This window comes from Protopterus annectens, chromosome 2.part1, assembly GCF_019279795.1.
Source record: "Protopterus annectens isolate FY-2018-M chromosome 2.part1, PAN1.0, whole genome shotgun sequence".
In the NCBI taxonomy this organism is placed as follows: domain Eukaryota; kingdom Metazoa; phylum Chordata; order Ceratodontiformes; family Protopteridae; genus Protopterus; species Protopterus annectens.
Genome location: NC_056729.1, coordinates 441,663,635 through 441,690,895, shown reverse-complemented (window position 1 = coordinate 441,690,895; position 27,261 = coordinate 441,663,635). Strand labels below are relative to the sequence as shown.

The following is a 27,261-nucleotide window of genomic DNA, read 5'->3' as shown; positions in this document are numbered from 1 at the left end:
TCTTTGCCTGCAAAATGCAATGACTGGAGCTAGGCACTTTGTGAATATCCTGGGCACAGTAGATAAGCCAAAGGGCAGTGCAGAGAATTGGTAATGCATTGATCCAGCTATGAATCCGAGGCATCTTCTGCAAGATTGTCTGACTGGGACATGCAGGTATGCCTCTTTTAGGTCCAAAGTTACGAGCCAAGCCTTCTTGCCCAGCATGGGCAGTAACTGCTGTAGAGTCAACATTTTGAATTTTGGAACTTCCAGAAACGTATTTAATATAGACAGGTCCAGTATTGGCCTCCAGGATCTGTCCTTCCTGGGTACTAGGAAAAGTCTGGAGTAAAATCCTTGCCCCTGCTCTTGTTGTGGTACTTGCTGAATGGCCCTCATGTCCATGAGGGCTGTGATTAGTTTTTGCGCCTCTGCCCATTGATTTTGTGGCAGGTCTGGCATACCTTTTGACCTTGGTGGAGTGTGAAAATGGAACCTGTAGCCTTGGGACACTATGTTCAGGACCCCTTTGTCTTGGGTAATCATTTGCCAATTTGATGAAAAAAGTGCTAGTTTTCCCCCTAAGGGGGCTGCCAAAAGAAAAGTGCTTGGATCTGGCAGAGGAAAGTCATTGGGACTGTTTCCTGTAAGGTTGTGATTTGTCTTCTCCGCTTTTGGAGGTAGGAGCACCACATTGTTTAGGCCTGTATGAGCCTTGGGGCTGAGATCTGCCTCTGGGACGCCTGTATCTGCCTCTTTGTGGTCTGTCTGACACTGGAAAGGACAGATTTTTAGAAGGCCAGTTCCTGCTAAACCTGGGTGGCTGTACCTGTAAGAAATCCTTGACTGTCTGCATGGATTTTGCTTTATCCTCCATTTTTTTTCAAAACCTCTTCTGCTTTAGTACCAAACAAAGTATCATGCTGCAATGGCGCATCTAATAATTTGGTGCATCTAATAATTTTGCTTTAACATGATCAGGCAGATTCTGTTCCTTTAACCAAGCATGCCTTCTAATAACAGAACCTGTGTCAGCAGCCCTGCATGAGGCCTCCAGTGAAATCATAACCACATTGCAAAGTATGCTTTCCCACTTGTTCAGCTGCATGCAATAAATCCTGCAATTCCTTGTTCTCTGAACATTCAGTATTTGTCAACAATTTCTGTTTAAGCAGTGACATTAAATATTGCTGATATTTAAGCATATGAAACTGACAATTTAAAGCCCTTACAGCCAAGGTAGCAGAAGTGTAGACTTTTTTCACCCATCTGTCTAGAGCCCTAGAATCCCTATCAGAGGGGACAGGGTTTTTTGCAGTGGAAGCTTTAACCCCTTTGGGACCCTGAGATATAGTTTCTGGCTCAGCAGTGGGGTTTTTATATAGGAATTTATGAGAATCCGGGATCCTGTAGTATCTGGCTTAGCAGGTGCAGGGGGTAAAGAGTCAGGGGACAGGCTGGACTCTGAAAATACATCATCTACAATGTCTAAAACAGGTGGAATAGCAAGGGGTCTGTGCTGAGGAAGTAGCAGAAAGTCTCTGAGTCTTTTCTTAGATTCAGAAAACTCTTGGCTCTCCCAGTGGAAATGCTCCCTCATGGTATGCAGGGTTTCCCTAAAAGAATAATCCTCAGGAGGAGAGGCTGAAGGAATGGATTCTTCAGCATCAGAATCCTCATAGGGAAGCATGGAGTAATCCTGTTCAGAAGAGGAATCCGAGGAAATAGAAACCTGATCAGAAGAACAATACTCTGTCTCTTGCCTATTCCTCTTATCAGGTGGGGGATGGGAGCCCCTGATCAAAGTAATTAGGTCTTCAGCCATTTTGAGCATCTGTTTTTTAAGCATGGTAGACTGAGTAGGAGAATGCTGTACTTGTTTCTTTGTCTTTAGAGCTGCTTTAGTCTTTGAAGCTGAAGATGGCTTAATATATAGTTGTGTAGGTCTGAAGACACCCTCAGAAGCCGATGCCTGCTCAGCGGCTGTGGCCCATCTGAAGGAATGATTTCCGAGTGTCCAATACCTTGAGTATCCAGAGGTCCAGTCGGCTCCATGTGGGAGTCGGAAGCGGCCTGTGGCTCTGAGGTAGCGGGCGCCAGGTCTGCGAAAGTGCCTCACTGAGAACCGGCGACTGACCTAGCAGAGGCCTCGTCATCGGTTTTGGACCTCGGATGCCTATCCTTTTCCTTGCATTTTTTGTAAATTCCGGTTGTCGGCTGTCCGACGGCATTATATAATTAAATCTTCGGCCAAAGTAATGAAATGCAAAATCAAACCGACGCTTAACAGTGCGTTGGTTAAATCTAGTGCAAAACCGACAGCTAGCAACATTGTGATCAGGGCCTAGGCAAGGGATACAGTAAGAGTGAAAATCCTTATGAGGTATTTGCTTCCCACAAGAAATACAATTGTTAACTTTTTCTGACATCGGTCTGGAGCAAGAAAAAGTTTCCAACGGGTACTTAGCTTTAATGAAGACTTCGGTTCTGAAATTCGGATTTGAAAATCTCAGGAGTCGGCCGACCGGCACTTGCGAACTGCTTTTGCTTCGGGCACCGCGTGGCAAGAAAGACTGAAGAAAATGGCGTCAGCTGCATCTTTTAAACCCCTGGCGCACCGACGTCAGGGAAGAGGCGACAGCAACCGATGCCGGACCTAGACTTTGGAATTCTGGCCGACTGAGGGTAGCCTGCCAGCAGGATAACCCAAGAGTAATGACTGCAACAGTGAAACATGATGAACATCCTGAATGGCAGATTAGGCTCAATGCCAGCAGCCCCCTCGACTGAACTCTCACATATCCATAACCAGCATACTAAACCTAAGGAAGCTTCACCATCACACCTATTACTGAGAGTAAAAGAGATTGTTTTTCCTAATTACTCATTGAAATTTTGTTTATCACTCCCCAAGATAGTCACTTAATGTCTTACTGTAGTTAGAAGTTAGGTCTGTGAAAGCACATGGACTTGTATGACTGAAAAATGCTTATTTTTACTTCTTTATTTTTATACAAACATGATTTTTCTGTCCATACTCTCCATTTCAACCTACTGCACCCTTTGGGGTCTAATAACAGGATAAAGTGTGTGAGATCTGCATATCTTAAACACAGGATGTCCTTGATGGGTTTATTTGCATATATCCCATGAGCCTCTAGCACAAGAGTTTTTTTAAGGAATCACACTGCGAAAACCTTAGCCTGGTCAGTTTTTTCTTGTAGTTTTTACAGACTGTTTTATCTATGTGACTTGTTTTAGATTTTTAGGAGGGATTTTTTTACAGACACCGTTATGGTAATGGACATCAGCTGGGTTAATGTAAGCTTGCAATCTTAATTCTTCTGTATAGCAAATGTGCTTATCTAAATTCTGTAAAGATCACCCAATAAAGGAGAATCTCATTTGAATTAGAACCAAGAGTCGCTGTGTCGTTTTTATGATTATACAGCAGAATCTTTTGCAGCATTTTGAAGAATATCTTAAGCTCGTAGTTTGACCTGCTGGTTCGATTAACTTAAAGCTATTCAGATGCACATCTAAATTAGTTTGGTAGTATTAGTACAAGATAAATGGAAGGGAGAGCCTTGGTGTACTGCTCTAATTGTAGGAGCTTCCAGGTTCTAGGGCAAAAATTAATTCCTGCAATCTACAAAAAAGAAGCTCAAAAAGTACCGTTACTAAAGGACTTACTGCAGTGGAACATTATTATTTTTCTCATCTCTTTTTATCATTAAATTTATTAGTAAGATCTTTAAACATGTTTTTATTTAATATTAACATCAGCCACAGAACTTACAAAAATAATTTCTCATTTATATTACATATAATTCCATTTTCCTGAGCATGCTGTTCTTATGAATTAACAGCTGTATATTGACTAATTCAATAAACAAATGATCATAAGACATGCGAGCAAAAAAACTTCTAAGCCGCAAGATATCAAACACCACAATTCATGCCAGTAAACATTCCACACTCAATCAAAACACATTAAAGCACACTCACATTCAACACAAATGCTAACACACTACACCATACAAATTAACAGAAATCTGTGATTTTCTGCAGGGGCCCTGCACATTCAACCAGGGATCTCAGCTGTCCTTGTTTTGGAGGAACATTAATAATGTCAGGCCTGATTTAGGAAGTCCCTACATTTAGAGGTATTATCCCTATTTTTGGGCTTGATTTACCTCTTCGCACAATTTTTTGAATTCTACCCCACTCATCACATGTGAATTCAGAAGCTGTCCAATGCACAGAAAAGCAGACTAGAATAACAATGGTTTAAAGAAAGAATACACACAAATCTTACAACTCCTTTTTTATCAAGCAAAAATAAATGACCTTGTGTAGCAGAATTTTGAGATACAGTACATTAAAGCCTATAGATTAGATAGTGTCTTTGATAAGTTTGCTTATATTTTTCCATATTTTTTTATCATTCTGTTTTTGAAAACATATGTTTCTGAGTAGTTTCCCACATTATTACTCGAAATGGGAAGAGGTGTGTGTTATTTGGTACTCATATTTTATGCTAATTACATGCCCAGATTATGTTCCTATTTTTCAAGGGCCTTTGTAACTATTTTCAAGGTATGCAGATTGAGAGGTACGGCCCCCCACACCCCCAATTCTTTAATTATACCAACTCCAAAAATCACACAACAGTGGGGAAAATGCCTATTCCCAATCCCAGATGAATCATAAACTTACACAACAGCATATCAGATTCAATCAGAGATCTGTCATACAATTGCACAAATTTACCTTTCACACTTTTTTTTTATTTTTAACTGAACACAGCAGTCGACTGGTTGACCTTTTCAATTACCTAAATGATGCCTGAACTAACATAATTTCAACTGAAATCAACAAGTCAATTACAGAGCAATGAGTCTTAAACCACCCCTTCTTAATTACTTATTGACATTGTATTAAAAGTTACAAGTTCACGAAAAATAAAAATTAGTCTAGAACTTCTACCTCACAAAATTTCTCCTTAAGAATATATTAAGCAAACATCGCACAGATCCACATTTTTCTAATTATGGAGGAAATTAAATAACCGGTACTACCTCTTTGCTATCACTACTCTTAGTGCGATCATCTACTGCAACAACTTTAAGTTACAAATTTCATTATTTATAATCTTTTGACTTCCAGTTACAGATGACTGCCTTTTTAGCCATTAATACCAAAAGATGTCATAACTCTCTCTCTCTCTTTGTGTTGACTATAGAGGCAAACTCCATTCCTGTAAGGAAGAGAGGCATGGTAAGCATAATTTGGCTGGACTGTAATTTATTCCATACCACCTGCTAACTTCAGTTGAAAGTGTACCAAACTGTGGACAGTCCTAAATACTGATTGTCCATTTGGAAGGCATAGAGGGATATATAGTCCTTACTTTATCCCTAATGACCCGGGTTAGACTAATGGCATGGGCACTTAACAGGAATGGACAGGAAGAAGATAGGAGTGAGCGTCTGACACCAGCTTACCCATCCTGGAATGAGAAAGGCTACTTGGGTTCACTGCAATAGCTGCATTATCAGACAGGAAAGCCGCATGCTGCAAGCAATACATTACTTGGTTGGGAGGCTGCACATGCACAGAAGTGCACATGGACCTTCCATAGGTTGCAAGGCTGCTGTGGGGAGGGATGAGATTAAGGTACAATCCTTGGCAGCAGTCTGATGCTGCACCATCATCCTCTATCTCCTCACTTACACCATTCATGGGTCGGGTTGAGCCTGGAGGAAGATAAAGCATGTCCAGTACACCCAGTGAACAAGAGAAGAGCTGATGGCAGCTGACACTAACAATCAGTGCAAGGAGTTAGAAGCAAAAAAATTGTGCAACCAATTCCAGTCCTCTCCACACTTCCGTTACTCTTTGGTAGTCTGAAACTTCCCATTAGTCATGAAAGCATGTAGACGTATTTAAAGAGGCACTTTCAAGCAGAAAATCTAAATTTACTTGACCTCGGGATATATCAAAGAGCTATAATTAAACACTTTCAGAGGCCAGGAGTTTTTTTTTTTTTTTTTTTTTTTTGCATCTTTAGCTCCTTTTTGCACATCAGATTGAATTTCATGGTTTCCTCCTTTCTTCCTAATATTCTGTAAATACTGCTAACCATCACCAATTTAATATAACACCCCATATCAGGAAACCAAGATTCCCACAAAGACCAGTCGGCTTATTCTATGGATACTAGCATAAATTTTCTTAAATGCTGTATCAACTCCTCAAATGTAGCTCTAAAATCTCCTCTAGGTTCAAAAAATTCAGTAAACTCTTCCAGGTTCATGTTTTCGGTTTTTAAGTATATGTTCCCAAAGCATAAGACAGTTACAACTCTTAAGATATTCATTAATTCTAGGACTCAATCCCCCCACATCTTAGCTTTCCATACTGGCAATAAATCACCCATCCACCTACTTGTACTTGTTTCCTTTATAATCATCTTCACCAAATCTGTAAACAATACACTGATTTTACTAACAAGTCTAAAGGATATTTCTCACCTTTTCCTGACTTTTTAAATCCCTGAATATCCCCAATTGTCCTAAAAGGTCAATAGGTCTGATTTCCAGGCATCAAGATAATCACTAACTGGAATAGAATGAAGCTTCTTATGCTACTCTAACACAGTCCTCAAAATCTTGGGAGCCTAATCCCCTGTTCATCAAGGGAAAGGTACACATTATCAGTTACTCTAGACTCATTTCTTTCCCATATAAATCAGTGACTGGTCTTCAAAGCTTGTTAAAGAAACTTGCAGAGTGAGACAAATAAAGACCATCTAATGTGTGTAAAGAACATACCATGACACTGATTAAATTCTTTGGGGTGTATTCAGAGAGATAAGTTTTCCATCTGTAAAAAGATAAAATTTTCAAGTATTTCCCTATGAGTTAGTTCCATTATAGCAGCTGAAGTTGCCCCTATTTTTACCCCTAGACAGGTCAAATTATTTGGATTGCCGAGAAAATGGAAACTTATGAATACCTCAGCTTAAGGATGTAATTAATTCTAACAGTGTTTGTTTTAGATGGTTAATTTTATAGACTTACAACTTAACAAAAATGACTTGTTGATCAAAAATTATTTTTAAATTGTTGCCTGGGTCAGACAAGGTCGTCACTGGAATAAATAGAAATTTTAAATTGCTGACCATGAATGGTCCACCCTGCCTCCTTACATATATACTTTTCATTCTTGGTCTTGTTAAAGTGGCGAAAGAGGATGCCCCCGCTTTGTTCCCCTTACTACATGAAGTCTGACAGAGACCCTAGCTCCTTTATTTAGCCTTACTATAGCCCCAATATAAAGGGCTCCATAACAGGCTAACAAACTTATCTAGAAGGTCGAGATACTCCAAATTCCCAAACAAAAACACCCAGGTTATCTGTCCAAAAACATTTTCACAGCATCTAACCTAGCTATCAGTTTCTATTTATATCATCAATCAATAGGAGTTTTAATCAATATATCAAAAGTAGATGTCCAGGCACAAACCCTGTCTGCTCTAGATAAATCAGGTGTGGTATGAACCACAGTAAGAATTTTTGCCAGAAGTGTGTGAACATTTCCTAATTATGGTTCAAAACCAGATATAGGTCTGAAAGAAAGAATCAACACAAGTAGGATCCCCCCTTGCTTTAGCATTACAGATTATGATGGCCTGTTTCTAGAAGAATGGGACTATACCTGTGGACAAAATAGAATTTTGTTAGTTGGTTAAAGTTGTCTATATTTTTTCTTTCTTTAACAAGAAAAAAATCCCCAAAAGCAGTCCATCTGGCCCATTGCTTAATCTCTCAACATCTATTTCACCTCCTCACTGGTGACTAACTAAAAAACAGTTTGCCTGATCCTGAAAAAACATCCGTAAGAGCTAACTGATCTAGGTATGCCCTCAAACCATATACAGACAATTTACAAACTTCTTTTTATAAAAAATAAGCACAGAAACTGGCAAAAGAGTCAACCATCCCCTTAAGAGTAGCCAGCATCCTACCTGGTTTGTTAATCTTGACTTTACAGAGTATACTTTCAGAAGCCTGTTGCCAAATCTCAGATTCTAAGTTGTTCCGGAGATCTTGTATTTGCTGTTCTGCTTCTGGACTCTGCTCCACCAAATGCATGTGAGTTGACAATATTTGTTTTTGTAAACAGAGTATTTCTGCATAATATTTCTAAAGTGATACCAGCATAATCCCAAGTAACTCCATACATCTAATATAAACATGTCCCATAGTTTAGTATTAGAATTGTCCTCATCCAAAGCTATCAAAAAATATTCCTTAGAAGATGCAGTTTTAACATAAATGGGGTATGATCAGACAACAATGTAAAGTGATATTCTAAGGCATCAGACATATAACAATGTTCTTTAGAAGTAACTATTTTCTGAATCTGAGAGTAAAAACTGGATCTGTAAGAAAAACATGCATAAAATGATAAAGGTGATTTCAGGGATTTGTGTATAATCACCATTGTAATTGTAACTGTGGACATGTTAATGAATCTACCCAGTGACAGCACTTCATAGCTTCTGAAGTCACTATGCACCTTCCTCAGACAGAAAAGTATGTTCTAATCTCCATCTCGATAATAAAAACCCTGTAAGAAAATCATTCATTGCCTGGTGTCAGTATAATTTATCTGTCTTTTGTGGTGTAGAGTACCTTGTACTATACTATGTTCAACACCAGACTTCAATGTATCAAAAGATAAGGAAAAAAGCACTTACACTGTCTATACTGTATATAGGCACCATCCATAAAATCCTAAAAATAAAGAGAAATGTTTAATAATAATCATAACCAAGCAGCTCTATTTGCAAACAATGCATCACAAAATGCTACAAAATTCTATAAATCACACAACACAATGTTAAAAAAAAACATTAAACATGTTTTGCCAGTTAATTATAACATGCAACTTAAAGAATGTTTTCTTCCCGATCTCAACTCCTTGAAATGGTTTTACAGTTACTGGGTCTACTGCAAGACTGCTGTTAAGACTTTTTTTTCAAGTTTACTAGGAATTTCTTTTTTCACAACGTATGGATATCCATAGAGTTAGGGGAGGGGCAAAGTCCCTAAATGGGGATTTAAATGGGGGCTTGGACCCTTGCAAAAACTGTCACCCCCCCCCCCCCCCCCGGTTTCGGAAAGTGACTGACTCATCCAATTTGCTGCTGGGGATATTATGATTTCACAGCTCAAAGTGGATCATGATCCAAACCTGAACTAGGTAGTGAAATACAGTGGCAGAAAATGACTGGCTGGTCAATCCAATTTGTTCTCTTTCTTGTTCTATACTATAGTCAGGGCTGCGGGTTAAAGCCACCCTCTGACACACTTTTTTTTCTCTTTACACAACTGTGTTTAGAAACTGGGTTTAGCAAGCAAAAAGCTATGTGATTAAAATTACTTACAAATGGAATAATTTGAGCAGATGTCCTACAACACTTCACTATAAGAACATGATGAATAATTCTCGGTCCTAAACCACAACATAACTGGTCAAAACTAATCAAGGGACTACCCATTATTAGATCATAATGAACATCTCATTTTGCTCCTAAATGGCTCCCCAAAACAGACTCTGTATAGAAATACTGGAACTTGGAATGCTGAGTGCAGACAAGTTGGGGGATAAATGCAGGAAAATAATGAATATCAAGGTAGCGTTGTCGCCTCACAGTTAGACGTTGCCCGTTCGATCCTCAGTTAGAGCGTCTTCTGTGTGGCGACATGCGTGAACGGGCGTTCCTTCGTTGAAGGTTGTGCGTTAGGCCCGGCAAGCCAGCACGTAAAACTCTACTGCCAATCATAAGCGGACCGGAGTTCCGCTGTGGCGACCCCTAACCGGGAAAAGCCGAAAGACACAAACAAAAAGTACAGTTTTGTACCTACCATAAATGTAGATGTTCGAGTGTTCACCCTGCTGCAGTCATCACACTTGGGTTATCCTGCCATCAGGCGGTCCCGCAGTCGGCCAGAGTTCCAAAGTCTTGGTCCGGCGTCGGTTGCTGTCGCTTCTTCCCTGACGTCAGTGCGCCAGGGATATACAAGAGGCATCCAATGCCATTTTCTTCAGTTTTTCTTGCCCCAGATGTCAGGTGCCCCCAATAGGTAGGCAGTACATATTGCTATATAAAAATATACATATAAAAATAAAACAATACCTTTAGTCACAAGCAAATACACCACAGAGGTTGTATAGGATAGAAAGAAAAAGATAAGTCTAGTTAGTTCAGAGGGGATAGAGGGAGGGTAACCTGGACTGCATCAGGGTGAACACTCGAACATCTACATTTACGGTAGGTACAAAACTGTACTATGTTCATCGTGTTACCCTGCTGCAGTCATCACACTTGGGTTGAATCCCAAAGCTAAGGATGGGTGGTGGAATTAAACAGGATTAGAAGAAGCTAGTAGGCCCTGCAAAACTGCAGTGGCAAAACCACCTCTAGTCTTAGAATATAGAGGTAAGTGGTAGTGTTTGGTGAAGGTGTGCACTGAACTCCAAGTTGCAGCTTCCAGAATATCCTTGGTTGGCACCCCCCTGAGAAAGGCTGCTGATGTAGCTGTAGCCCTGGTGGAGTGGGACCTAATGTTAGCAGGTACCGGTTTCCCATGATGCTTGTAGCAGAAACGTATGCAATGTCCTATCCATTTTGAAATGGTCTGTTTTGAGATAGCTTTTCCTTGTGATCCTGCAGCATAGGCTACAAAGAGCTGGTCAGATTTTCTGAAAGCCTTAGTTTTATCCAAGTAGTAACGCAATTGCCTGTGAATGTCCAAAGAGTGCAGGAGTCTTTCTCCTTTGTTCTGGGGATTTGGAAAAAAGGTGGGCAAATGAATGGTTTGGTTTAGGGCCACACTGGATACCACTTTTGGCATAAAGGAAGGGTTAGTTCGTAGAGAGACTCTGTCTTGATGAAAAATGAAGAAAGGCTCCACTGCCATTAGTGCCTGTAGCTCTGAGACTCTTCTAGCTGAAGTTATTGCTAGCAGCAGGGCAGTTTTCCATGAAAGAAATTTTAAATCAGCTGAAAAAGCTGGTTCAAAGTGTGGCAGTGTAAGCTTTTCCAGAATGAAGTTGAGATCCCAAGTAGGTGTTGGTGCTCTCCTGGGCGGTCTTATGTTCTTAGCCCCTCTGAGGTACTGTCTTAGGAGTGGATGTGAAAATAAAGGAGGATCCGTGTTGTAATGGACTGAAATTGCTGAGGCGTGGATCTTAATAGATGAAAAGGAAAGTCCTTTGTGCAACATCTCAGTTAAACATTGTAGAATCTGAGGAATGTTTGGATCAAGGGGATTTTGGCCTTTAGCCTGGTTCCAAGCGCAAAATCTTTTCCATTTGTCTGAATAGGTTTTCCTGGTGCTAGGCCTCCTGGCCTCCAGAATGACATCCATAACAGCTTTGGATAGAGGTGTTGGCTGGTTGTTTAGGTAATTTGCCATGCAGCCAGGTTTAAAGTCTTGAGCTGGCTGTGTAGAATCTGATTGTCTCGCTGGGTGAACAGGTGAGGAATTTGTGGTAAAATCCATGGTGGGCCATGGGCCATGTTCCTTAGAATTGGATACCAGTGCTGGCGTGGCCAGTCTGGTGCAATGAGTATCATTTGTGGCCTCTCTAATCTGACTTTCAGCAGTACCTTTGCTAGAAGAGGCAGTGTAGGAAAGGCATACACTGTTAATGTCTTCCAACTGAATGAGAGGGCGTCCACTTTCCAAGCTTGTGGGTGGAATGTCCTTGTGCAAAATTTTTGAAGTTGGTAGTTTTGGGGGTTGGCAAACAGATCTATGTCTGGGCATCCCCATTTTTGAGTTATCATTGCCAATACTTGTGGATCTAGTTTCCACTCATGGGGATCCATGATGTTTCTGCTTAGGTCGTCTGCCAATGTGTTTTCCTTTCCTGGCAGGAATTGTGCTTATAGTTGAACTTGGTAAGACAGTGCTGTGTTCCACAAGGTCATTGCTTGCCTGCATAGGGGGTAGGAATGTGTGCCCCCTTGCTTGTTTATGTACCACATGACTGTGGTATTGTCCATCTTTATTATTAGTTGTCCTGGGTGTAACAGGTCCTTGAAGGCTGTTAGGGCATTCTGTACTGCTAGCATTTCTTTTTGATTGATATGTAGATGCCTTTGATCAATAGTCCATTTGCCCTGAAGGCACTGTCCTGCCATGTGTGCTCCCCAGGCGTAGTCCGATGCATCTGTTGTTAAAGTTTGCCTGGCTGTGGGTAAAGTGAAAGGCTGGCTCTTGTTGAGGTGACATGCCTGTGCCCACCATAGAAACTCCTGTTGAAGGCAGGGAATGAGTGGCATCATTGCTTCTAAGCTGTGGCTGTGGTGAGACCATACACTTTTCAGGTACCATTGTAATTTCCTCATATGCAGTTTTGCAAATGGTATTAGTAGTATGCAAGATGCCATGAATCCCAAGGCCTGCAGAATTTTTCTTGCAGGGAGTTGGGTCTTTGTTGCCATTATTTTGAAGTATTGAGTCAGCTGTTGTTGCTTGTCTGGCATGAAATAAGCCATCTGGGCCATTGTATTCAAGCTGGCACCCAGGAATATTATGTTTTGTGAGGGCACTAATATTGATTTATTTTCGTTTACTGTGTACCCTAGGCAACTTAGAAGGTGTTTGACAAATGCCAGATGCTTTAAAAGAATGTCCTTGCTTTCTGCTTGAATAAGGCAGTCGTCCAGGTATGGATATATTTGAATTCCTCTTTGTCTGCAGTATGCAATTACTGGTGCCAGGCATTTTGTGAAGACCCTAGGCGCAGTAGATAAGCCAAAGGGCAGTGCAGAGAATTGATAATGGGTTGAACCTGCAATGAAGCGGAGGTATCTTCTGCAATTTTGTCTGATAGGGACATGCAGGTATGCCTCCTTGAGATCCAGCATTACTAGCCAAGCCTTCTTGCCCAGCATGGGAAGAAGCTGCTGTAGTGTTAGCATCTTGAATTTTGGTACTTGCAGATAGGTGTTCAGAACTGAAAGATCCAGAATGGGTCTCCATGCTTTGTCCTTTCTGGGGACTAGAAAGAGTCTTGAGTAAAATCCTTGTCCTTGCTCCTGTGTAGGTACCTGTTGAATGGCTCTCATGTCCATGAGAGCTGGAATTTGTTTTTGTGCTTCTGCCCATTGATTCGGTGGCAGGTTTGGCATTCCTTTTATCCTTGGCAAGGTATGAAAGTGGAATCTGTATCCTTGTGAGACAATGTTTAGGACCCATTTGTCTTTTGTGATGATGTGCCAGTTGTCTGCAAAAAGTGCTAATTTTCCTCCCAAGGGAGCTGCCAAGAGAGATTTGCTTGGTAATTTGAGGGTTGAGTCATTGTGTTTGTCTTCTGCTAGCTTGGGGCCTGTCTTCTCCTCCCTCCTGGGTAGCAGTACCCCATTGGCAAGGTTTGTAAGGGCCTCGGGACTGACCTCTGCCCCTTGGGCATCTGTATTTGCCCCTCTGTGATCTGGCAGAAGCTGGAAAGGGCCAGTTTTTTGTTGGCCAATTGATGCTGAAACAAGGGGGTTGTACCAGTAAAAAATCCTTGACCGTCTGCATAGACTTTGCCTTATCCTCCATTTTCTTTAAAACCTCTTCTGCTTTGACACCAAATAAGACATCCTGCTGTAAAGGTGCATCCAATAATTTTGCTTTAACATGATCAGGTAGGGTTTGTTCTTTTAACCAAGCATGTCTACGTATGACAGACCCAGTAACAGCTGCTCTACATGAAGCTTCCAATGAATTAAATCCACATTGTAAAGTATGTTTGCCCACCTGTTCAGCTGCATGCAACAAATCCTGCATTTCCTTGAATTCAGACTGTTCAGAATGTGTGCTCATTTTTTGTTTTAATTGAGACATTAGGAATTGCTGATATTTCAGCATGTGAAACTGACAATTTAATGTTCTCATAGCCAGAGTAGCTGAGGTGTATATCTTCTTTGCCCATCTATCTAGGGCTCTGGAATCCCTTTCAGAGGGTACAGAATTTTTAGCCATAGAAGCTTTAGCCCTTTGGGACCCTGGGAAATTGTTTCTGGATCAGCCACAGGGCTTTTATAAAAGGAATTTGTGTAAGTCAGGTACTCTGTAGTATGTGTCTGGTTTGGCTGGAGCAGGCGGTAGAGAGTCTGGATTTAGACTAGACTCTAAGTAAACATCATCCACAATGTCTAAAACTGGAGGGATAGCAAGTGGTCTGTGCTGGGGCAGTAAAAGGAACTCTCGGAGCCTTTTCTTTGAATCAGAGTAGTCCTGTCCTTCCCAATGGAAATTTTCCCTCATGGTGTGTAAAGTCTCCCCAAAGGAGTAGTCTTCGGGGGGAGATCCTGAGGGAATAGAGTCTTCAGCATCAGAGTCTTCATAAGGGGGAAAAGTGTAATCCTGTTCCTCAGAAGAATCTGAGGAAATTGAAACCTGGTCAGAGGAAGCATAATCTTCCTCTTGTCTTGGTCTTTTATCTGGAGGGAGATGGGAACCCCTGATTAGGGTAATCAAATCTTCAGCCATCTTAAGCATCTGTTTCTTAGGCATGGGGCCTTGAACTGTAGACTAATGTACAGTCTTTTTTGGTTTTAATGGAGTTTTAAGCTTAGCATAAGATTTAATGGTGAGTGTAGTTGGTCTGAAGACACCTTCTGCAACCGAAGGTGTTTCTACTGCACCGGGATCTCCTTCTGCTCCGGTGTCGGAAGGACCTAATGAAGATGGCTGCGACAGCCTACTACACTCCGCTTGAGAATTCGCAGCCACCTGGTGTTCCAATTCTGCGGTGGTCAGGGGCTGCGTAGGCGCCTTACTGAAAACCGGGGAACTGGCGACAGGCCCAGTAGAAGCCTCGGAGTCTGGCTTGTTCCTAGGCTGCCTGTCCTTATCCTTGCGTTTTTTATGCATGCCAGACGTCAGCTGCTCCGACGGCATGATATAATTAAATTTCCTACCAAAGTAATGTCGTGCGAAGTCAAAATGGCGTTTGATAGTTCGTTTATTAAACCTAGCACAAAACCGACAACCTGTGACGTCGTGGTCTGGGCCTAGGCAAGGAATACAATAAGAATGGAAGTCTATATGAGGTATTTGCTTCCCACAAGAAATGCAATTGTTAACTTTTTCTGACATCAGACTGAGGCAAGAAAAGCTTCCCCAAAAGGGTACTTAGCTTTATTAAAGACTTTGGACTGAAATAATTCGAAAATCTCAGGTGTCGGCCGACCGGCACTTGCGAACTGCTTCTGCTTTGGGCACTGCGCGGCAAGAAAGACTGAAGAAAATGGCGTTGGATGCCTCTTATATACCCCTGGCGCACTGACGTCAGGGAAGAAGCGACAGCAACCGACGCCGGACCAAGACTCTGGAACTCTGGCCGACTGCGGGACCGCCTGACGGCAGGATAACCCAAGTGTGATGACTGCAGCCGGGTAACACGATGAACATCTCTTCTCCTTTAAATATACCAACTATGAGACTGTTATACCTCAGACAAAAGAGAACATCCTTATAGGTTCATAGGTTGATACTAGGCTATCTGCCCCAGGGCATTTATAAGCCTAGCCAGAGTGTGTTTGGCTTTCGCCACCCTTTTAGATACCTCAGACAAAAGGGAACATCCTGTGACATTTCAATCTCAAACTTGGTATATGCAAGTCCAAAAATTTCTCCATTCGATCTTCAAATTACGGGGCTTGGAAATATGACTCCTGTACCTTCAAATGGTTACTACAAAATATGCAAATCACTGCTGCTACAGCTAGGACTACTCATCATGTGCCGTACACTATAAACTCTCACAACTGATTGCCCATCACAAACATGGCCATCTATTTTGCACCTTTAAAAAACTTCAAATGTAAATGCACAAATTCACAACCAATGGATAAAAAAACAGCTGTACAGTGTTGCACTTACCCATAACAGTAGATGCTCAAAGTCTTCACTGATCCAGTAACCTTTAGGCTATATAGGTTATTTCCCTGTCAAAGAAACAACAATTGGGCAGCATCAGAAAGCTCCGGATCAACTTCTTCCCCCACGCCTCTTACACCTTTACTCTGACTACTGACTGGCCAGCCCAAAGTAGGGACATCAGTAGTCAAAGTGAAGATGTCTTCAGGACTTTCTTACCCATAGAGAAAGAGAGAGAGAAAAGCCTAACGATCCTGAATTAAAAAAAAAAAAAACAAAACAAAACACAAACATATAGAGCAAAGCACACACAATTCTACTTAATACCCAAACTACATCTATACATAAAAGTAGAGGATACAGGGTGGGTGGGGATACTGCAGCAGTGAAGAGCTCAAAGATCTACAGTTATGTATAAGTGCAAATTACACAACTGTACTAAGTCTATCATTAGCACTGCTGCAGTAGCCTTTAGGCTATATGGTTTGATTACCAAAGCCTACCCAATCTGACAGAAGGAAGGATACAGATCCTGGAGCCCCTGGAGAATTGTGCTAGCAAAGCTTGCCTTGGACCTTGAAAAGGAATCCAGTTTGTAAATGTAGGTACAGAAGACCATGTAAGCTGCCTCTAGAATACAGACCTTGGAACAGCTGAATTTCAACTTTCCAGTATGCCATCAAAGACAAGACATGAGAAGAATGTACTCTGATACTGCTTTGGAATGGATTTCCCACAGTGGGAATAACAAGAAGTACTAGCCAAGGACAACCACCTGGAAATTGTCTGCTTACACACAGGATGGCTTTTTTTAGTCCTTTGATAAAAATAAACAAATAAATAAACAGCTGATCAGCTTTTCTAACAGACTTGATCTGTCAAGATAGTACCAGAGTTGATTATGCACGAACCAGAGTTGATTATGCACGTCCAGAGTATGAGGAATTTTTCTCCTTGGTTTTTACATTTCAGATAATTGAAAGATTGATGGCTTAATCCAAAGTAAACTCTGAAACACTATGGGCATAAAAGAGTGATGTGTGATGTGGTCTCACCTCTGTGGAATAAGAGTCAAGAGTCACTCACCATGAAAGCTTACAACTTTGACACTCTTCTTGCAGATGTCAGAGCAAGGTTAAGTATAGTTTTCCAAGTAAAGAACCATAAATCAGCTTGATGAGCAGGTTCGAAATGTGACAAGTCAACTTCACTAGTACAATGCTGAGATCCCAAGAAAAAGTGAACAGTTTAAGAGGAGATCTCAAGCATCAAACGTCTTTTTACCACAAACAAAAGAAAAAGGAGGATCTATGGGCAAACATGCTGAAATGGCCACACAATGAATCTTTTTAGAGAAATAAGAGGGGTGAGAGGAAAGCAACTCTCACAAATGTTTGAGCACCAATATTACAAAATCGCTGATGGGCCTCTGGTTATTGGATAGGCACCAAACAGAAAAATTGCTTCCCTTTACTAATATAGGATTTTCCATTAACAGGTTTCCTTGCTCACTTCAGTACTTGCTGCAAGTCCTCATGAAATAAGTGCCCAAAGGGTATTAGGAAAAGAATCATCCAGGCAGTCAGATGAAGTTAATTTGACACTAGGGTGTACCAAACTCGTACTCTCTTGTGCGAGTAGATTCAGTCTGTGAGGAAGCCTGTGGTAATTACCTTTGGTCAAGTCTATAAGAATGGAGGATCACTGTTACTTGGGCCACAAGGGAGTCACAATTTTTTGGGTAATCCTTCTGAATCTTCAGAATTACCCTGAATTATCAGTGGAAAGGGTGGAAAAGCATAAGCACCATTTCAAGGTAATGAAAATACGATTTTTTTCCAGGCTTGCTTGCAAGGAGCCGTGGTACAACATTTGCCTGTTTTGAAAGGAGGTGAACTTATGTATTTGAGGTGTTCCTCACATCTGGATAACTTCCTGGAAGACCTCTCCCCCATCCAATTTCCATTCAAGGGAGTCTGTCCTGATCCTGCTCAGCTTGTCTGCCACTACGATTTGCTCTGACGGAATGCAAGATGCTTGGAGGGTTAAGGAATGCTGCAGAGTTAACTCCCGAGCCATCATACCTAGCCTTGTACTTCCCTGCTTATGTACTACATGACTGTGATGTTGTCTGTAATCTCTTGAAGAGGTCCTGGTGGCCATGTGTGATGGAGGGTCTACAAGGTACATATTACATGAAATATTTTCTTTATACTGCTGTACTTTGGTCTGTGTGACTGACACTACAAACCTTGCACCTTTTCACATGTGGAAACTGCTCAGTAAGCAAAACCTGAAGAATCTGTGGTGACAGATTCATTTGGAGGTCTGAGGAGAAAAACAAAGACCTGGGTTTAGCTAAATTTGTCATATTCACCAATCCAGTTCTGTTTTTAGAAAGCTCAGATCTTGCATCTGGTGCTCCAGAAGATGTAAATGTTTGGCCCATATGCTTTTTAGAAGCCACTGCATCTTTCTCACATACAACCTGGCTAGGGTAATCATGAGAATCATGACAGCAATGAATTCCAGTATCCTGAGAAATTCTCTTAAAGAGTTTGTGACCAATTAGAGAAGCTGAGGAAATATTCCGGATAAAATTCACTTTCTCTCGAGTCAAAAAGGCCTTTTTTAAAAAAAACTTTATTAAATCATCACTTAAGACATAGGCAAACATGCATTATCAAAAAAGGAAACAAAACATTTTAACATTTTCCCACTTCAATACAATATGCACCACATATATTTTCTTTGCTGCTATCATCAGTCCACCATTAAAAAAATTGCCAAATTCCTGCCTTGCCTTAAAGCTCACTCCTTCTCCTGATTACTATGTATGTGTTGTTCCTTCAATTTCTATTTACTTCTATGCAATTTGCTCCTTCCCTTTTCTAAAGATCGCTCTTCTAGTAGTTTTATCACTTTTGTAATATTCAATATCTCTGATGAAGTTGGTGTAAACTTTGATTTCCATTTTCTAATAATTGTTTTTCTGTCAGCCAGCAGAATTAAACTTAATTTTATTTTATTTATTTTACATTTGTTAACCGGGAGTGTCTGACTGAGCCGAAAAGGCCCTTTTTCAGCAGAGGCCCGGGGAGAAAAGCTCCACATAGAAAAATTACAGATACATTTAGATATTTAGACATGATCAGTGGTATGCAGCACATCAACAGTTACAGTGGAGAGAACAAACAAGAAAATATTAATAAAGATAATTAATAGATTTGTGGTGTATATCTGAAATTTGGAACATAGGTAGAATACATACATAGTACACAGGTACAGTACATACATTGTACATTAGCCAGTGTGAGTAAGAGTGAAAACTATTATCAAGTACTCTAGGTTTAGTATGTGTACCTTATCCGCTTTCACTAGCCTGGGGAGCAGTCATGGCACTGCCAACCTTGCTTGAGATGTTGCCTAATGAGGTTTTTAAAGAAGGCTTTGGACAATGTGTTTTGTATGCTAGTGGGGAGAGAGCTCCATTTATTAGCTAATGAACTACTATATAGTCTGCCTCCAAAGCTATTGTAGCTGTTGGTGACTTCTAGTAGTAGTTTGCTTGACGATCTAAGAGGCCTTTTGGCTGAGTGATGCTGTACTAGGTTGTTGAGGGCAGGACACTTATTGGGGAGGTAATAGATAACATGACAGAGGCAGAGCTGATTGTAGGTTAGGAGGGTGGGCAGTTCAAGCCAATGGAGCTGTCTCAAAGCAGTACAGTGATGAGTTCTATATGAGCAATTTGCAGCAAAGCGGGCAATTCTGTTATAGCAGGCTTCCACTTTGCTTAGCTCAGTTTTGTTGAGATTAGTCAGAATGGGGAATGCATAGAGTAGGGTGGATAGAAGTTGGGAGCGAGCAATGGCTGATCTTGTGTTGTTGGTAAGAAATGGTTTGATTCGGTAGAGTGATCCCAGTTTGGCATGTACTTGTTTAATAGTGAAGTTGAGATGACTATCAAATTTTAGGTGCGAGTCTATGGTTATTCACAATGGCTTAGCATCGGTCACTGGAGCGACTGGAGTAGCATTTGTGGAGTAGATAGTGAATTGACTGTTATCAGTGTTTTTGTTAGAACTGGTTATAATCATAAACTAAGTTTTCTTTAGATTGAGGATAAGTTGGGCTTTGGTAAGGTAGTTTTCAACATCAGAGAATGCTAGTTGAATTGTTTGCAGGAGGGTGGGAATGTTTTGTGCAGCACAGAGTAAGGGAATATCATCTGCATACTGAATGATAGATGCATGCTGTGTGGAAGAATGGAGGTCATTTGTGAAGATTGTGAATAGTAGTGGTCCTAAGATAGAACCCTGTGGGACTCCTATAGTTATGGGCAGCTGAGGAGAGAGAGAATTTTCCCATTTTACAGCTTGGTACCTGTCAGTTAAGTAGCTTTGGGACCAGGTAAGAGTAGAATTTGATAGGTGATATTGGTTTTGTTTGTTTTGCTGGATTTGGTGCAAGACTGCGTAAATGCTTTGGACATATCAAAAAAAAAGGAGTAGACACCTGCAGGCCCTTGTTTTTGAGATGGTTTACTATGTCTGTGAAGCAGAGGAGGGCTGTAGTAGTACTATGGGCAGGTCTGAAACCATGTTGAGTAGGTGACAGGATGTTGCAGTCTAAGAGATATTTTAGCACCTGGATATGGATGCATTTTTCTAGGATTTTGGCCAGGGGGGAGAGTAGAGCAATGGGTCTATAGTTATTAAGTTCAGTGGAGGTCCCGCCTTTACTATGTCTAGGCAATCCAGATCCTGTATCCTAGCTCAAAATAATCATTTCCTTACTTATAGCCATTTGCTCAGCCAACATTTCTGACAGAATGCTCTGTAGGCAATTTTTAAAATCTGAAAACTCATTACACTCATAAATGTATGCTCTCAGTTACCTCTTTCTCCAACACTTGTTATCTACCTGAGGAAAGACTCTGAAGTCTTCTTGGGGTATAAAAATACCTATGCAAACACTTCCAAGCAAGGATTTTAAACCTTCTGGACAAGGTTGTTTACTTGGCAGTCATACATATGTGTTCCCATTGTTTTATTGTAAACTGCTTTGCCAGTTTCTCTTCCCAATCTTTTCTAACTTACGAGTGATTCTTATAGTTATATAATATTTTATATGCCCTACTAATCATCCTTTTAACCGCTGCATTTGTTCTAGATTTAACTAAAACCTCTATCAGAGCAGGTCTTTCACTTAAAATTCCTCTATCCCTTTTGTCTTTGCCTGTACTCTGAAATCAAACCCTAGTAGGAGCGACATTCCCCAGCCTGCAATCCAAACATCTTCTTGTCCTCACCCCACTCTATTACATTTCCTGGTTGAGTTATTTGCTCCAAATAGCTAGGCTCTTGCGCTAGGTTTCTCCTGTAAATTCCAGCCCCCTCTTGCCTATTTTCTGTACCCCTACTTGTAATCACCCCTATTGGCAAAATTGGCTAAGTTCTTAGAATACTTTTTGCTATTTTATGAATATAATACTTTTTTAAATAATACTCTGTATGGCTGTTATTATTGTCCTCAAGGATCTGCATCCAAAATCTCACTCTCTATTTCTTGAACTTCCATCTTGTTTCATCATTATCCCTTTCCACTTCAAATTATACCCTTCTGCTTATGTTATGTATATGAACCTTAAACGTGTAGCTCTAAAATATCCCCTTAAAATTAGGTAAACCTAAACCACCTTGTTCTATTGGAAGGATCAGCTTAGCCCACTTAACTCTTGCCCTCTTTCCCTCCCAGATAACTTCTTTCAATTCTTTATTATTGTCCACAACTTCTCCTTGGGTTGATAAAAGTATGCCTGACTCTTATACAAGACTAAAGCTACTAAAACCATTTTCACTGCTGTATCCTACTATCCATAAAACAGTTTCCCATTTCTCAATTTTTGTATTATTTTTTGTTTAGTCTCTTCCCACATATCCTTAGCTGCCACAACAGAAGTTTGTAATTCATATTCCTAAATACTTAATTTTATCATATCCCCATAAATATGTGTATTGCTGAACCAGTTCACGTGGGTACATAATTTACAGCTATAGCCTTTGTTTTGTCATCATTAATTTTATATCCCGAAAAGTCTTGAAACTCTCAAAATATTCCACAACACTGAGATGTCCTTTTTGGATTTATCAGATACAAAATTATATCATTTGCAAATAAAGCCAACTTTTCTTGATTACCATACCAAGTAGATTGTTCAATTTCTGAGTCATCTTTGCCAATGGCTCTAAATATACAGCAAATAACAAAGGGGAATGATACCACAGTATACGGACAAAATGATTGACTTCAACAATTGGCTAAGCCTTCTGGTGTCATTCAAAGGGGATCCAGTATCTGTCTGCCTGGGAAGACATGATCGACAAACCACAATGATTTGCCAGAGATGGTCTGCACCTGTCACCACTGGGATTCAGTTTACTGGCTAAAGCTCTTGCCACCCCTATAGTGCCTTTTTTAAGCAAGGTTCAAAGGACAAAGCCACCACCGTAACAGATACAAGCATGCAAAATCTGAACGTAATGCTACTCAATGCTAGAAGTCTAAACCTCAAAATGCACTCTCGAGGCACTCCTAAAAATGGAGAACATCAATATCTGTGCAGTAACCGAGACCTAGTTCAAGGCTCCAGAGAGCACCCCTGCAATACCAGGCTACATCTCTTGCCAACTTTTCGGCCACAAAACCAAGACTGAAACACTAAAGGTGGGGGAGTGTCCATATTTACCAAGGATATTCACACCTCCAGGCTAGTTGCCCAACACAATGCATCTGAAATTCTCCAGGTGCAACTAACACTAGGTAAGACTACAATCCAAATTGTAGCTTGCTACAGATCCCCAACCATGGCCCAAGATTCTCACTACACCTTTCTAAACATACTGGAAAATATTAAGATACAACTAAACACTCTAATACTGGTTAATTTCAACTACCCTGTCATTAACTGGGAAAACTACTCGGGTACCAACACCTTTTCCCAATGGTTCTTGGAATTCATAAATTCCAACGCCCTGGATCAACTAATCCATTGTCCCACCAGGGGCTCCAATATCCTAGACCTGGTCATTACCAACATGGGAGATAGATGTTCCACACCAGTAGTCACCCCCTCATTGGTCAGATCTGACCATAAGCAAATCACCCTAGACATCCACATCCCACCTCCACCCCCCAGTAAGGAAACCTCCATAAAAAACTTCTCCAAAGCCAACTTCATGCTACTGAAGTCAGAAGTGGCAAACTTCATGAGAACCATGCAGACGGGATCTGAAAGTTCGACTGCTGAATCCTACACTAAGGCACTGTACGAACACATCCACTCTTGCATGAATCATGCCATCCCAGATAGAACGAAGATGCTCTCCTCCAAAAAAGGAAGCCAATCTGGTGGTCCCCTGCTATAAACAAACTATACAACAGAAGGAAGAAACTGTTGCAGAAAAGAGGAAAATTCCAGGATGCAAAAAATCACTCACCAGCCTCAGTAAGAAGCTGAGATCCCTCATAAAATCCTCAAAAGCTAGTTACAAAAATAAAATTGTCACCAAAGATACCAAAGACAACCACAAGGCATTCTATAGCTATGTCAAGAATCTAAATGGCAATGCTCAGATCTGCTCTGAGCTACAACAGAATGACATTAAATATACTGATCCCAAGGATATTGCCAATATCCTGGCAGATTGATTTAGTGCCAAATTCAACCCCCTCTCAACCCCCTAAATGGCCCATCTCAATACCAAAAGATTGCGAAATTCCGGTAATCACGGCCACTAGAAACCGCACTCTCCAAAGCTAAAAATACAGCATCCATGGGACCAGATGACATCCCAGGCTGTGTACTACATGAACTACAAAATGAACTGGCACCTCACCTAAGTGTCATGTTTAATCATAGCCTCAACTCAGGCTTCGTGCCCACTTGAGTGGCGTACAACTACAGTTATCCCACTCCACAAGGGGGGATCCACCTTGGATCCCGGGAACTACCGTCCTATCAGTCTGACGAGCCTGATCTGCAAGGGCATGGAACGCATTATCATGGAACTTATAAACAAAGACATTGGCAACCTTCAAACACTGGACCATGCCCAGTTTGGGTTCGTGAAGGGCTGATCTGGTCTCCTGACCCTGACTGACTTCTTCGAATCAGTCTCCAGAGCTGTGGACAAGGGTAAGGCGGTCCACACAGCCTATCTGGATCTCGCCAAGGCCTTCAACACCATCCCCCACTCTGGAATCATAGATAAACTTACTAAGCTGGGCATAAATCCCTACGTCACTCGATGGGTTGCCAACTGGCTTTCTGGCAGAACCGAGACTATAAAAGTAGCCGACTCCAAATCCAGCTCCAGACAAGTGACAAGTGGAGTACCTCAGGGTTCAGTCCTGGGACCACTCTTGTTTGGCATCTACTTCTCTGAAGTACAGGCCAAAACTAAGGGACTTTGGCTAACAAAGTTCGCAGATGACTGCAAACTGGGAGCCATTATTGAATCCCCAAATGATGTGGATATTCTACAAAAGGGCCTTACAGAAACAGATGCCTGGTGCCAGAGTCATGGGCTCAAGCTTAATGCCAAGAAATGCAGAGTTATCCCCTTTGGAAAAAAAATATGTACCCATGAATTACCACATAGGTGGCAGTACACTAAGCATCAAAAGTGTGATGAGAGACTTAGGGACACAGGTGGACAGTGGTCTCGCCTTCGATAATCACACTGCCACAACAATCAGGAAATCCTTCTATGTGGCACACCTCATCACTAAGGGCTTTTCATCCAAATAAAAAGGAGGTCATTGTCCCACTGTACTCATCCCTCATTAGACCCATTATAGAGTATAACGCCCTGTTTGGTATGTACTTCACAAGACCTCTGCAACAGTTGGAAAGGCTGCAGAAATACCTCACTAAAAGAATCACAGGCCTAAAGCAGATGCCATATGCTGATTGTCTAAAAAAACTCCAGCTATACTCTGTGGCATATCGTCTACACAGAGGTGATCTCTGCTTAACATACAAGGCCATGTCAAACCCTGAGCTGTTTGACATGCTCCATTTAAAGAAATCTCAATCCCTTAGAGCCACACACTCCAGGGATCTAAACCTTGTCATCACAATGAACAAAACATGCTGGAGGGATAGGTTCCTGACTCAGAGACTCCCCATACTCTGGAATAGACTGCCCATACATGTCAAGCAGAGCGCCTCCTTGGCCCTCTTCAAAAGGAACCTTGATGATTGGATGGGAGACAGGAAATTCACACCAGGGATCATGCCAGTCACCCTGCTAGACAGGGGTCCAGGGAAGTAAATATTGTGGGAAGAAATATCCATGGAATTGTTATGGCTAGACTTGTTTAGGCCCTAGGGCCGATAGCCTAGTACCAACCTATGAAAAGAGGACACACTTGCCTGGCTCATCTGTTCAAACAAAGCTTATCTGAGTGGAACCCTTCCACTTTAATTCTTACCTCCAATCCTTCCTATATTCGTTTAATTAACCTTATTATTGAATCAGGAAATACAAATGCTTCCAATGCCTTAATCATAAAATCTCAGTTTATTTTGTCAAATGTTGTGTCTGCATCAAGGCCCACCAATAACAAAGGTATTTTCTTACAGTCTACTTCCTTCTGGATTATCATTGCTCTATTAAGGTTGTCAAATGTTTGCCTCCTCTCTACAAAACCACACTGATCCAACTCTATCAATTTTGGCAACAAGTTTGAACTTCTTAGCTACTATAGACAAACACTTTATAACTGTGGTTTAAAATTGAAATGGGTCTATATGAAGCTAGGTCTGAAGGGTCTTTGCCATCTGTAGGTAACATAGCCACCACAATTTTCTTCCAAGATGGTGGTGCTGCCTCTCCTTTAAAGATGCCATTAAAACCTTCCAGATCTTTATCATTTTCTTCACTCCTAAATTCCAGACTTCCACAGGAATACCATCCATTCTTGGAGACTTTCCTGAAGATGAATCACACATCACTGTTTTCATCTCATCACCTCCTATCTTGACTGTTAGTCATTGAGCCTCGTCTGCCTCTAACCTTGGCATAAATAAGTCATATATAAATATTTCCATTTATACTGCGGTGGTGGTGCTGCGGTAGCATTGTCGCCTCACAGTAAGACGCTGTCCTGTTCGATTCTCAGCTAGAGCGTCTTCTGTGTGGAGACATGCATGAATGGGCGTATCTGCATTGAAGGTTGTACGTCAAGGCCGGCAACTCGGCATGTAAAAATCTACTGCCAATCATTAGCGGACCGGAGTTCCGCTGTGGCGACCCCTAACCGGGAAAAGCCAAAAGACACAACTCTTTCTTAATTTCCACATTTCTCTGCTTTATACAAATTTCCATACAATTTCCAGAATCTCTCTAAAACCTCTACATAATCTCTGGTTATTTTTCTTGTTACAGGTTCCCTAAGTTTGGCAAAAACCTTTTCACTGTTCTGCTGCTTAACTTGTTGTGCTAAACATTTTTGTTCTCTGGAGTTATGAAAACATAGTTGCTTAATTAACTGCAATCTTTCTAAACTCATGCATATTATCTAGATACTCCCTTGTTTTCTCTTTATCACTCTAGATTTGCCCCTCTCCTTTTGTTATGTGAGATTCTCCTTATTCTACAACACTTTAACCTTTGTCAGCCCCTGTAAGTAATAAAAATTACTTCTTAACCATATCACGTTCGCTTCTATTTCAAACCTATTTTTAAACTCCATTTTCATTTTATTCCACTAACAAGCTATAACTTCTGAAGACATTTCTACATGCCCCAATAACTCCTGAAGAATCTCCAATACCCATTCCAAAAATTCCTCCCTTTTTAACAGGTAGGTGGAAAAGCGCCAGTGTCTTATTTTTACTTCATCACCCTGCACTTTTATCTTAGTTTTTACTGGTGCATGATCAGAAATTGTTATTGGATGTGTTTCGAAGGGTTCAATTAAATGCACACGTTCCCATGAAATAAAATTTCTATGTAATCTAACCCAGTTACTGTATCTTGGGGAATAATATGTAAAATCAGTCAGAGATCCTACTACTGAATTCACATCGTCTATACCAAATATTTTCAGAAATGTCTTTAGAAATAGACTCTCTTTTGTTATACTGGCTGTTCTAGGTCCCCTGATACATCCTCACTAATCACAAATCAAATTCCAGTCCCCACCTATAAATAATATTCCCTGATGAAAGCATATTATTTCTCTCAAATTTTTTTTAAGCTCCATAACAGCAGTTCTCGGTGGAATATAAATACATGCCATTGTAATCCTC

The 27,261-nt window shown here is 41.0% G+C and overlaps 1 protein-coding gene across 1 annotated transcript in view; it reads right to left on the bottom strand.

The window, feature by feature from the left end:
* TMEM184C (transmembrane protein 184C) overlaps positions 1-27,261 on the bottom strand; it is a 560,686-nt gene that overhangs the window by 361,998 nt on the left and 171,427 nt on the right. Inside the window, exon 3 of the mRNA XM_044062246.1 lies at positions 8,750-8,786. Coding sequence (XP_043918181.1) covers positions 8,750-8,786 — 37 coding nt within the window. The remainder of the gene's footprint in view (positions 1-8,749; positions 8,787-27,261) is intronic.